At 45.3% G+C, this 13,065-nt stretch overlaps 1 protein-coding gene across 3 annotated transcripts in view; it reads left to right on the forward strand.

Annotated features, from left to right (window-relative positions):
• The window catches only part of LOC128733963 (polycomb protein Asx), a 47,115-nt gene that overhangs the window by 25,167 nt on the left and 8,883 nt on the right, over positions 1-13,065 (forward strand). The window contains exons 4-9 of one of the 3 annotated variants that reach the window (XM_053827884.1): positions 52-1,918; positions 6,676-7,089; positions 7,669-8,096; positions 8,212-9,396; positions 9,461-9,883; positions 10,123-10,381. In XM_053827884.1, the coding sequence (XP_053683859.1) occupies positions 52-1,918; positions 6,676-7,089; positions 7,669-8,096; positions 8,212-9,396; positions 9,461-9,883; positions 10,123-10,381 (4,576 nt within the window). The remainder of the gene's footprint in view (positions 1-51; positions 1,919-6,675; positions 7,090-7,668; positions 8,097-8,211; positions 9,397-9,460; positions 9,884-10,122; positions 10,382-13,065) is intronic. The other 2 variants (XM_053827885.1, XM_053827886.1) reach the window with 2 other exon arrangements.

Consider the following 13,065-nt stretch of genomic DNA (forward strand, 5'->3'; position numbering starts at 1 on the left):
GCTGTTATAGAACGTTGATTATAATTTTAATACTAAATCTTTCTTTCTCAGTCAACTCCGGATCCGCCGAAGACGAGCACCCCAACCACATCGAGACCTGCCCTGAAAACCACCATCAAGCTACGACCTACAACGACGATAGCAACGAGTACAACCGCAACCGTCGAGCCCGCTGTCCCCAGCTGCAGCGGTAGTAGCAGTAGTAATAGCAATAGTAGTACTAGTAGCAGCAGCAGTAGTAATATGCCGCCCGCCGGCAGTAGCGGTACCAGCATCGTCCCCGTTGTGGCTCCATCGGCAGCCATTTCTGTAGCTGTCAGTAGTCGTACCAGTGCCTCCCAGAGCTCTCTGTCTCCTTCTGCTACTTCCTCACCGAAGCGAGTTCGAACGGTAGGAGCCGTGACACGAGCTGCTGCATCAGCCGGCCAACAGAAACAGCATGTGTCCGACCACCTGCCGGAATCACTCGCGGTAGGAGATCGTGAATCACCAGCCCGGTTGAGCCGCGTACGAGTGGAATCGCCGAAACCTTCCACATCATCAGCATCGCTGACGCTTTCTACTCCGGTACTTCTAGATGAAGTAGATTCCTCCAGTCCCGCCGGCAGTATGGTCAGCGGAAGTCTAAAGCGAGTACACAATCGATCCCTAACGCCAGAATTAAGCAATAGTAAGATATCGAAATCGTCGGACACCAGCGATAGTAGTTCATCTCAGGAACCTCCCGCCAGTAGCGCACTGAAACAAACACAAAAGGCTAAAGAAGAACTCACTGCAGAGCAGCCAGTTTCAACAGCAGTAGGAGTTGTTCTAGAGGATGACGATGATGATGTGGAAATCGGTCAGGATGCCGTTATCGAGGAAATCCCCGATGACGATCCGGATGTAACGGAAGTTATAATGGAACACACGTTTTCACCTTCGCCAGAACCTGCCAATCAGTACGATAGTTCTAATTCCAACTCGAATCTTAACGATCAACGACATCGGTCTCAACTAGCGATACAAACCTCTCAGCAACAGCAACAGCAGCAAACTGTATACGACCAACAAACTGGTCAGATCTTTAACATTGTCTGTATCGACTCGCCTGTGACAGCACCGGCTTCAACGAGCCACATGGTCTCGACAGCGGCGGATAGTCCCTCCGCAGCCAGTAGTAATAGCAACAGCAACTACCCCGGCGGTAGAAGAACTGAAACCGAAGCTGAATGTTCCGATTTTCGAGAACAGCATCAATTTTGTCATGATAGCAATAGTAGCAGCACTTCGACAACCGCTCTGATGTCGTCCAGTGATCAGGTGCCAGCGAACGCGTTAAGTAGCTTTGAAAATGTGCTTCAAAACAACGAGGAACTGGTTATAATGCAACGAGGCGAAGCCTCGAACGATGGCGCCGGAAATGACAGCAATGGAAGCTCGGAGGCTAGCAGCAGTGGCGGTAGTCAGAGGACGGGACTTAGTCGAACGGAGGTTAATATGAATCTGACCGCTTATCATCATGACCACGAGTTGCTACATCAAAGCGTTAGCAGTGGAATGATGCTGGGCGGAGCCAGTGGAGAAGATCGAAGGGGAGGAACGGGCGCGGGAGAAGACGACGAGGACGATGATAATGAAGACGAGCTGGGTGACGAGGCGAACTGTGATAATAATAATGATTCCACCAACGATGGCGAAGAGGATGAGGACGACGAGGAACAGGTAGTGCATCCGTTGATGACAGAAGGATCAGTGATAGGAGGGTTGGTGGATGGGGGGCTACCCGAGGACGAACTGCACGGGCTGCAGTTGCTTGCGGCGGCGCAGCAGCAATCGGTCGGATCGTCGGATTCGGGCGAGGAGGACGACCAGATGGACGAGAAGTTTATCGATGCGGAGAACTACGTGCTGGAAAGCGGTGAAATTAGTGCGGAGAGTGAGTATTGAGGCTTGATGTTGTTATGCGCTTTTGTTTGTAGTGGATTTTTTTTTGGTAAAATAAAATTTCAGATAGTTTTTTTGTTAGTAAAGGTGAGTTGATTGTACTACTAGGGGGTAGGTGGTCGCTGATAGCGACCGAATTACGAAGCAAATGCGGAAGCTTAGAGGGAAATATGGCGCATTATGTTTTTAGGTGACCAGACATCACGAAATACCTCTGATTCCTTCTACTTTAAATAGCATATTCAATTAACGTAACTGTTCCTAGTTCCATTTCGTACTAGAGGCATTTGGTGAGAACGGGAGGTAGTACCGGATTGTTTTTTGAGCCACGATTTTGAAGCTCATCTTTATTTTTATGGAATGAAAAGTCTTACGCTTAGCGCACCTTCAAGGGAGTCCTCGAAGGTCTCTTTTGCTAATTTTGAATTCACATTTGAAACTTTTTTTTTAAGACCAATTAAATATGGATGATAGATGAAGACATTGATAAATCATCAAATTTAGTAACCGGCAGGAAGTCTGAACTCAAATAATGTCAAATAAATAGACATTTGTGCATGTTTAAATTACTAAACTCCTTATATTTGTCGATGCACCACAGTAGTGGACGTTTGTTTACCGCACCGTTGAATTTTAATTTAAAAAAACATATTTTGCTGGCGATTTTAATTATAATCCGAATTTAATATTTTGTATTTTGTGAGTCCATAGTTCATTCTCCGTTCCCACGTACACCGCCGTCTCTCGAAAGCTCTGAGAACTTACAGGTCCTCCTTGAGCATTGTCCACGTTTCGTTCCCGTAGAAAACAACCTGTTTAGTTAGCGTTTTCTATAGGGTACACTTTGTGCGGTGGTTTAGTTTGTTTGACCTGACCGCAGTGAGTTGTAAAGCTCATAGTAAACACGACTTCCGACTGATAATACGCCTTCGAATCCTATACAGCTGGTGTCCTGCCGGATTCGTAGTTTTGATCGACGCACCTTAACTTATATTCTTGAATTTCGATGGCTCTGGGTTCTGTTGAAACCGGCGATGGAGCTCTATGTTTGAAATCCTGTTGTGGAACGTGGAACGCCAGGCACAGATTTCAAATTCAAGTTGAAAATTCTGATTCTGATGAGTTGATTTAAAATCTGATTTTGGGGCGAACCAACCAACGGTTGAAAGGGAAGGGAATTTCTCTAAGCAATGCATGCAGCTCGTGATTCATATGCCTCTGCCACTCTCTACTTTCAGTTTGAGCTCCGTCAAATATCGCCCGTAGCACCTTTCGCTCGAACAGGGCAAGGACGCGGACGGCTTCAGTCCATGTTCAGGAACTACCGGGGCCCTATTCGCACAGTCACCTCACCTAAATTTTTTAAGTGAAGTGACAATTTGCGATTCTCACAGTCACCTGGGTGACTGTACAAATCAAACGGGGAGCCGTTAGGTGAGGTGAGGTGACTGTGAGAATAGGGCGCGTGAGAGAAGCAAGGTGAGGTGAGGTGACTGAGAATAGGCCCCCCGGTCTAATAAGGGTTTTGTACATTGTCAGTTTCGTACGACGGCGTATGCTTCTTAATCGACGCGTTTTGCAAAGGGTAAAGTAGGCCCGATTTCCCGCTCTAATACGCTATTGGATCTCCTTACTAGTGTTGTTGTTCACGGTCACCAGTGATCCCTAATACACGAACTCATCTACCACTTCTAGTTTGTCGCCGCCAACGGTTGCCGTCCGTGGGACAGCACGCGTTTGTTTCCTTTGAATCTCTTCCTCTCATGTATTTGGTCTTCGATGCATTTATTTTTAGCCCAATCCGCCTAGACTTCGCTCGGCACGTGACGTCATGTAACTCTGATTAGTCTCATCTGTTCATCCGGAAAACCGTGTTCGTGTACTCCCGACATTTCTGCAAGATCTGTCGGTTGGTGAAAATTTGGTCCGCAGTGTCGCGATCCCCCGTGAAGCCCGTCTGGTAATTTCATACGAAACCATTTGCTATCGGTGACAGCCGGCGTAACAAGATCTGGGAGCGTTTCTTGTGGGCGGCGTTTATCAACGTTATGCCGTGATAGTTGCACCAATCGAGCCGATGATCCTTTTTGTAACTGGGACAAATTATTCCTTCGATACATCCCTCCGGTAGCTTCTCCTGCTCCCAAATCTTGGAAATCACCCAGTGTAGAGCTATTGCCGCCAGCCTTTCTCGGCTATATTTGTAGAGCTCTGCTGGTAGGCGGTCCTTACCAGTGACTTTATTGGTCTTCAGTAACCCGATTTCTCGTTTGACTACTTGGAGACCTGGGACATTACTATCTTCCATGGGCACACTTAGGTTGACTTCCGTTCCGACTCCATATGCAAGTTCGCTAGTGAGGTTGCTAAGTTCTCCCTAGTGGCAATGCTCAGATGATTGTTTCAGCCACGTTTTTCTTCTCCGCTTGTTGCCCTTTCCTATCAAACCAATCATTTAGTATACTCTGGAACTCTATGCTTTTTTTCCTGTGTGGACTCATCACTGCGACCAGTATAGTTGATCTATCGCCCGGGTGTTTGCTGTATGACCTGCACTGCATTCCTTTTTGCTATAATCGCTATTGAATGAGCGATATGCTTATTAAATTTTATGCGTGCTCTGCTGGTGTGTATTGGGGTTTGCCCTTCCTTCAAAGTTTGATCTACTTTACCCATTTATTCCTCTATGCTTAGTACCGCGGTGGCGGCCGTCTTCGAGGTTTGATGAATCTAACTTTTCGAAAGAAAACAGTGCCTCATCCAGTATTCGCACGTAGTTCTCGGCAGATTGCGGGTTATCTGGTTTTGAGCACATATGAACTGCTACTAGGATATGGACAGAGTCAATAACCGCACCCGCATCTTGATGTTCCGTAACGAGCAGCTGTGTTACTTTGACTCCAGCCTCGCGTAGAACGTCATCGTAGAATCTGTCTTCGTGCGGGCAGTGACGTTTATGATGCTGTAATTGAAGAAACGGTTCTTTATCCTCAATAGACACATTGTCTTGTTCATCACTACTACAATATTACAAAGCCCGTTGTCAGTTCGTTAGTAGTGCAACCACTCTGGTAAAACTGTGTCTTTCCGCCGAGGATCTTCCGAACCCTTTCTCCTTTGCGACAGATATCATGCAGAGCCGCGATGCTAACTTTACGGGGTTCAAACTGGTCGAGCAGCACCCGGTCGCCTCCTGCGAAATTTAGCGATCTGCAGTTCTAAGCACCGAGTTTCCATTTGTCGTCCTTGTTTCGTCGCCTAGGTCGATGCCGAATACTTCGATCTGCATCTGCGGGTCATACACTACGCTACGATAAACTATGCTCATATGCTAAATTTCATGAAACTCTGGGCCCTTTTACACGATATTTATGAAAAATAATCTTTTCATATCCAGATTCTAATTCTTGCCCTATATTTATCATACTAGCCTGATTGTAATACAAGCCAGAATGTTGCCGTTAAAACATTAAATGAAATTTTCTTGAGATGATTCAGGATGAAAGGAATGTTCAAGTAAAAATTACTTCTCTCTATGCCTATTCGTGTTTCTAAGTCTACTGGCCTGGCTCATTACACAAGGCATACGATCGCATTTTCATTTCTCACTTCTCACTTTTTTGCTTCTTACTGCTTACTTCTCACTACTCACTTCTCTATACTAATTTCGCACTGCTCATTTCTTATTTCTCTATGCTCATTTTTCACTACTTAACTCTTACTGCTCACCAATAAACCAATGCAGCAGGAAGTTACTCATTCCTCACTTCTCATTTTTCACATATCATTTATTTTTCGTTCATTTCTTCAAACTTCATACATAAATTCAAATCGGCACCAACTTCTCAAAAGGGCCGATCTGCAAAATGTAAAAGTGAGGGTTTCTTTCCCTATATGCTAGTCTAGCAGAAAATAACTCTCACTAAGTTAGTTTACAATTTGCAGATGGGCCCTTTTGAACAGTTGATGCCGAAATATATAGACATCACGTCGGTACGATCTATAGTTGATTTGAAAGGTCACAGGTCGTGATTGTTGTCAATGACCCAGCAATACTAACATCTGTCTATTCGTGAAATTTTTAAAGCTTTAAAAGCATATGGATTGACGAACAAGAAAAAATTTAATTTGAGAATCTTCCCTGAGATAGAGAATAGTTTTGTAGTCAATTTTTCACTAAACCATTAAATACTTTTTTGAGATATTATTTTTCCCCAATAGTTGAGAAAATTTGCCAGTGAATCTGGAAGCTTTTGGCCAATGTTTTTTCAATGTTTAGTATTATCAAAATTTATTAGTTTACAATATGTTACATCATGAATATTGATACTCTTTTAGAAAAAAAGGATTGGCCTATGATCAGTTAGTTTGAGTTTCGTTAAAGCGACCTTTTTCACAACAAACTCAAGCATAAAATGTTGCTATTTCTTCACTGGTGGTAATAATTGGGAAAAGCTATATGAACAAACTATCAGTTAAACGTACATTTGTGCCATAAAAAGTGCATTCCCATTCCAACTCTGCTTAAAAATCTGAAGAAATGAATTATATTATTAAACTTTTTCGAAAGACTGAAAATAATACTTTATCGGCCTTAGGTAATGGAATGAACTCTACTTTATTTTATACTCTATCGCTGTCGTAAAGCCGTCACCTCCCCTGGTTACTAACAATTTCCCATTTCCCCCAACTTTTATTCTACCTTTTGCCAACTAACCTACTACGTACGTGCTATGTGATAATCTTAAGTCGACACGATGGGCCTGCTCGCCGACAGTGCCGAGGAGGTGGGAGTGGATCTCGGTATTGCCGGGGTGGCCGAAGCCGGTCCCAGCAGCCACGACGAGGACAATCTAATAATCCTCCACGAGCTGGACATCAAGGAGGAGGAGGAGGAGGAAGAAAATGACGAAGACGATGCTGATGATGCTATCCGGGAAGGTGGAACCCTCGAGGAAGAGGAGGAAGATGACGACGAAGAGGAGGACGATGATGACGAGGAAGAGGAACCGGATCAGCAACAGACAACAACAACAACAGGTGGTACTACTGCGGTGGAGGTGGGTGTGGTGGAAACCCAATCCATGTGTCCGAGCGATCTGGACGGGTTCGACGGAATCAATGCAATCAAGATGGAGACTGATAACATTTTTGACAGTGGCGGTAAGTTAGCAGCAGCGTAAAAGAAGGCAAAGGCCCCCGATCATGTTGTGTCGATGTTTTTGTTGTTGATCTATATAATATTACACTCTTGTTTTGTCTTTACTCCGTTCTGTGGTGCGTTTTTGGTTCGCAATCTTTACTGTGGAATTTTAAGTTCACGTTTTGTGTGGGAGAGATCGGGATTGCGTTCGTGAAAGATGATATTTTCCGTTTTCAATGACCTATTTTATGTTATGCAATTCATCATTTTACTGCGTGTGGCGATGGTACAAAACGAGTCCCTTTGTTATTGTTATGAGTTTGTGCGCTCGATTTTCTTCCTCAGATATGTTTATAATTTTCTTATGCAGTTGTTTCCTGGGAATTTCATGTACGGTACAGAAGGGTGTGATGGGCTAACGTTTCGATGAGTACTAACAGTTTGTCCGTTTTGCCCTACTTTACCTTACATAAGCGAATCGTTCAACAACGGATTTCGGATCCGTGCGTTGGATGAGTTCTTCTGCCAGTAGCGAGCAGCAATTATACAATTGAAGGATTAATATTCTTTTTCTCTCTCTTCCCGCGTTGGTATTTCAGACTGGCCCTTTAAGGTGAAGCTTGATCCGAAGATGATGCTGGTGGACCAGCTGGATCCTAGTAGTATTATTCTCACTCCGGCGACGTCGGCCATCAGTGGGCATCAGATAGCCGTTAGCAGCGGTAACGTACAGCATCAGATGCAGTTTCAACAACAGCAGCCGCAGCAGCACCAGCAACAGCAACAGATTCATTCCATTCAGGCTGCTCAGCAGCAACAGCAGTTACTTAATCAACAGGTGCTGATACAGCAGGCTCAACATCAGCAGCAACAGCAACATCCGCAACAGCAGCAGCAGCCACATCAACAACAGCCACAGTTAAATATGCTGCAGCTGCAGCAATTTCAGCAGCATCAACAACCGCAGCATCAAGTACTGATCCCGCAGACGATGACGACCGGAGGCAGCAGTATTCTTTCATCAGAGGCGAGTCCGAATTTAAATTTTTCTACTTTAAAATCCATTTCAGTTTACTGCAGCTACTGAAGTCAGTTCACCATGCTTTTGGTTGACTAATTCAATTTCCTTTTCAACCTTTCAGGTTAAGGACGTCCGAGCAGTGATAAAAACCGAACCGACCATATCGGGGGTAACTTTCCAGGGTCGACCAGCAACCGGTCAATTGATCACCAGAATCAAAATCGAAAACGGCGAGGATGGTCAAAAGCTGCACGTTGTTTCCTCCCCAGCTACGGATAGCATGGCGCGGGTCATCGAAAGTGTAGCAGGAAACTATACCGCCACAATTCCGGTGACAACGCAGGCCACACTCTTACAGCAGCCACAACATCAGCTGCAGCAGCACCAACAACCGCAGCATCATCCGATATTTCAGCAACACGTGAAGCTGGAATTGGATGCCGGCCAGCAACAACAGCAGCAGCAGCTTGTCCAACAAGGGCAACCAAAATTTATCATAACTTCTCGACAAATTACTAACAAAATACCCATCACTGTAACCAGCAGCCCTTCGGGACAGCTTCTCCAGCAGCAACAGCAACCAACGGGGATGGGTGGAACCGTCACAACTACCCTACAGAAACCGATTCAGCTGCAGAAAATAATCATGTCCACTTCGAGTCTGCAGCAGCAACAGCAGCGAGCTCGGTTACCTCTCCAGAGGACACAACTTGTTCAGCAGCAGCCGCAAACTCAATCTCAGCAGCGATTTCAGCAAAAATTTGTAACCAATCAGTTGATTCGCGGTCAGAATGCTGCCATCATCAACAGTGTACAATTGCAGCAGCAGCAGCAACAGCAACACCAACAACAGCAGCAGCAGCAACAGCAACAGCACGCCCAAGCACTGGCCAATCAACAAGCTCAGCAAGCGGCAGCTACCGTTGGAGCGAACGTTGTTATTGGTCCAACCCCGCGAAAGCGGTTGGAAATCTCTGCCGGAGGCACTCTCGTTGCTCCCGTTGGGTCAGCAGGTCGGCGAGGTGGTCGGACTAGCAGTTCACGCCTCCCGCCAGGGGCGGTTAATCTCGAACGGAGCTACCAGATCTGCCAAGCTGTCATACAGAACAGTCCTAATCGGCATCAGTTGCGGGCTCAACTGAAACCACCGCAGGCGTTCCTAGCCAGTTCTAACTCGAACTCGAGCAACAGTAGCAATAGCAACGGAAGCACCGGCAGCAGTAGTGCCGGCATCGGTGCAGGTGCAGCAACCGGTATCTTGAAAGATGAACCTACCAGTTTCGGTGGGACAGTTATTGGGAATAAGGTAAGTGTTCTCCGTCCATTTGTCCTTATAGAATTTAGACTAATGTTTAACAATTTGCAAACAGATTGGTCCACGGTTAGTTAATCCAAAAAGAATTACCACTATCGGCCGACAGCCTTCGTCGATCCTTGTGCGACATGTATATACCACCGCTGGCCAATCGAATCCCGGTACAATTAGTATTATATCAACGTCTCAACAACAACAGCAACAGCAGCTGCAGCATCAGCAGCAGCAGCAGCCTCATCAAAGCAATCAACAGCGTATCATAACTGCCACTGAGGCAGCTGAACTGCAGCACGCTCAGATCATCAGCATGGCCGGCCCGGGAGGGATGAGCAATCTAACGGTATCGGGTGGTGGAACTGCCGGTGCAGGTTCCGGAACCGGTAACAGTTTCGGCGGTAAATACGTACTTGTGCAACGGACTCACATCGGTGATATCGTAACGCCGCGGGCGGCCAGTGCTCCACCGACACAGAATCAGGTACATATCGGTACTAGTATACTTTACCTGCCTTTCCAAAACTGTAGAATCCTTTGCTGAATGAAGTCTCCTTTCTATTTTTGTATCCCGTTCTATTTTTCTTCTTTTCCTGGACAAAAAAAAACACTCAAAACACGATCATTCATTTCATCCAAAACTAACATCCAACCTAACCCGTTTGCATCCACTAAAAACCCCACTCATGCATATTTACAAAACAACAATCACAAAACAAGCAGCAGGTTAATTCAGTAACCGGTGTCCCAATAACGCTAGCGGGTCGTGGACGGCCAGCTTCGGTAGATATTGATACACCTGTCTCCCTTCCTGATTCTCAACAGCAACAGCAGCAGCACCAGCACCAGCAGCAGCAGCAACAACAACAACAAGTGCAAATTATTACCCATTCTGTGCAACAACATTCGCAACAGCAGCAGTCAATAGTTGGACCTAACCCCGGCATCCAAGCCGTAACCCGTCGGGGTCCTACCACTCATGGTAAGTTAAGTGCCGTTCATCATCCTGGTTTATTCATCAGATATCGTACTGACGGGAATATCCTCTAAGTTGTTATTGCTCAAATGAAATTTTCTTGTTAAAGAAAGCAATTTAGTTGATTTATAATTTTTCATAATAACGAAGTCAGCACCAAAAGGGCTACTTTTCAATCATCTATTCATTCGGTAAACTGAATCGTACGCCGCTTTGAAGTCGGAAATGTGTCTGCAAGAGGTCCTTTGTGGAACGTGTAGTTTGCAATTCGCCAACAAAGCATCCCTACAATAGCTCTAGCTTTTGAAACAGCATGAGGGAAAGAATTCAAATCGATCGTAGGGCATAGGAGTTTATTTAACCAGTTTGAAGAACGTATTCCGTATTCCCTCATCTACCCCCCCAAATGTCACAATGGTATAAAGTCGAACGACAAGCTTTTTTCAAATGAAAACAGCTAGTGTATGTGTCGAGTTATCACCTAGCGATACTCTAACGTCGCGTTGCTCATGAAAATACAATTTTACGTAACAGGCTGTAGGCACAGCATCGCGAAAGCGGAAAGTGTACTCTCCGGAACAGAAACCATAAAACACAAAGTTGGTCTATTCCAGGAACGGAGCCTTCCCCTGAACACCCGCGTTGAGAATCGCGGTTAACACACTGACGGACGAAAAACGCCACGTCACGTGCCAGTGCCTTGTAAGTAGCAAGCGCTGGTACAGTTTCGTCGTCCCGTCAGTAAAACGAGTTAGATTAAAGATTAAAGGTTTACCAATATCTGCGATAAACAAGTCAGGGTCTTGGGGGAGAAGTGGGCTCTAATCCGGTTATAATTTGCTCCGATTATAGCTCGACACGCAGGTCTCCCTGCTTCGGTAAAGAAGAATGCTACACAACCTTTTAAGCGTTTCTTTAATGACCCTCCTGTGCCTAATTCTCCGACCTTTGATACAAAGTAATTTCTCGACTGTTCCCTCTGTCGATTGTAAAAAATACGTTGTTTTCGCGGCGGAACGGCAGTTGGCTAAAACTGAAAAACCGCGTATCTTTTTTGTCGATCTGAATTTTTGGCAGAATTCTTCAATTCTGCAAGGCACGTGCTCTGATCGGGCTGTCAGTTGAAGACAACGAAAATTGCAACGCCATACGTTCAACAACTGCACGCGAAATGTCGGAAGCACCATGCTCACTCGACGCTTTCAACGAAGATTCTGTTCCCTAAGTCCTTAAGGCAACTATTTCGGCTGCAACTGGCGGAACACGGTAATATGGTTGGTCGTCAACCCTCTAATCATTTCTCGACTATAGGTGCTTAATCGAAGAATTACAGGCTCGTGGGGATTATTTTGTCTAGACCGCACGAGTCCGATTGAACGATAACGCGCGTGAAAAAATGATGTTCGCAACGATCCTCGAGGACGATAACCTGGCAAACCCGACAAAGAACGCTGCAGCGGCTTTTGGTACCACTATATTTCATTCGGCTAACGAGACAAAGGCCTGTGTGGACCATGGGAAAACCAGGCGAGAACCAAGCGGAAAGCGCTACTTTTCGGCCATGGTGGACAACCACTGGTATTTGGTGCCCAGTGAGCCCGAAGCCACGGAGAAGATAGTAGAATTTGTGCTCTGATGACGGGGACAAATATACCTGTGTTCGACTGAAGAAGTTGCTGGTCTCGTTGCAGCCCTCAGAAAAATGGCACCGCCGAGAGGAAAAATAGCACATTGAGCGAACTGATGCGATGTATCTTGTCCGAGTCAGGGTTAGCCAAGCAGTATTGTAATTTTCGTCCCATGTTCGTAGTTAATCTCAAGCCATTTGAACCTATTCTCACAGTCACGTTGCCTCACCTTTTAGTTCCCAGGTGACTTCCAGACTCGAAAATTGTGTCCTCACATAATAAAAAATAAGTGAGATCACTTAGATTAAGGCAAATAGATGGGACCGAACTGTTCTTTACACCGTATGTTTGGATTGAAGGCCTAGGTCCACGTATTGGTCGACAAACGACAGAAGCTTATCTACATGACTAGGAAATTAATCCATTAACTAACTATTCAGAGATTCGAAAGGCATTTAGATTCCTGGATCCGGCTGTGAACAGGATGACAATTAGCAGGTATGCACGATCTCTTGAGCTGATTGTAGAAGCTAAACGGGATCAATTGCTTTCGACATGGAAGCAGCCTTGAAGGAAGTCATTGTACCGTCACGTTCTTCGACCAAAGGAATCCCAGCTGGCGGCTGGCCAGCCAGGCTGGTGGAAGAAATCAACTACGTCCAAACTAAAAAGGAACAATCATGAAACTTATAGCCTTATTCTAATGAAATTATTATAACGAACGTGGATGGCATTTTCCATTTCGGCAGCAAAATCAAATAGCGAAACAACTCGTTACAAATTAATCTAGCGAAATTAAGATCCACCAGAATACAGAATGAGGGTGTTAAGATGGGCATTTTCTTGTTCGGAAACATCGGAACCAGAGCAGAGGACAGTTTTTGTAGACGATTTGAAAATATTCCTCATAAGTCGTAATTGTAATGAAATTGTAAGGAATCTGTTTACCCTATTTACAAAACGAGTGAGAGTTTATTTCCCGGTGCTAGTATGGCAGAGAATAACTCACGCAGTTAGTTTACATTCCCAGATAGGAGGTATTCAAAAATCAGGCCGGATCTG

The sequence above is a fragment of the Sabethes cyaneus genome, chromosome 2 (assembly GCF_943734655.1).
Source record: "Sabethes cyaneus chromosome 2, idSabCyanKW18_F2, whole genome shotgun sequence".
NCBI classification, from domain to species: Eukaryota; Metazoa; Arthropoda; class Insecta; order Diptera; family Culicidae; genus Sabethes; species Sabethes cyaneus.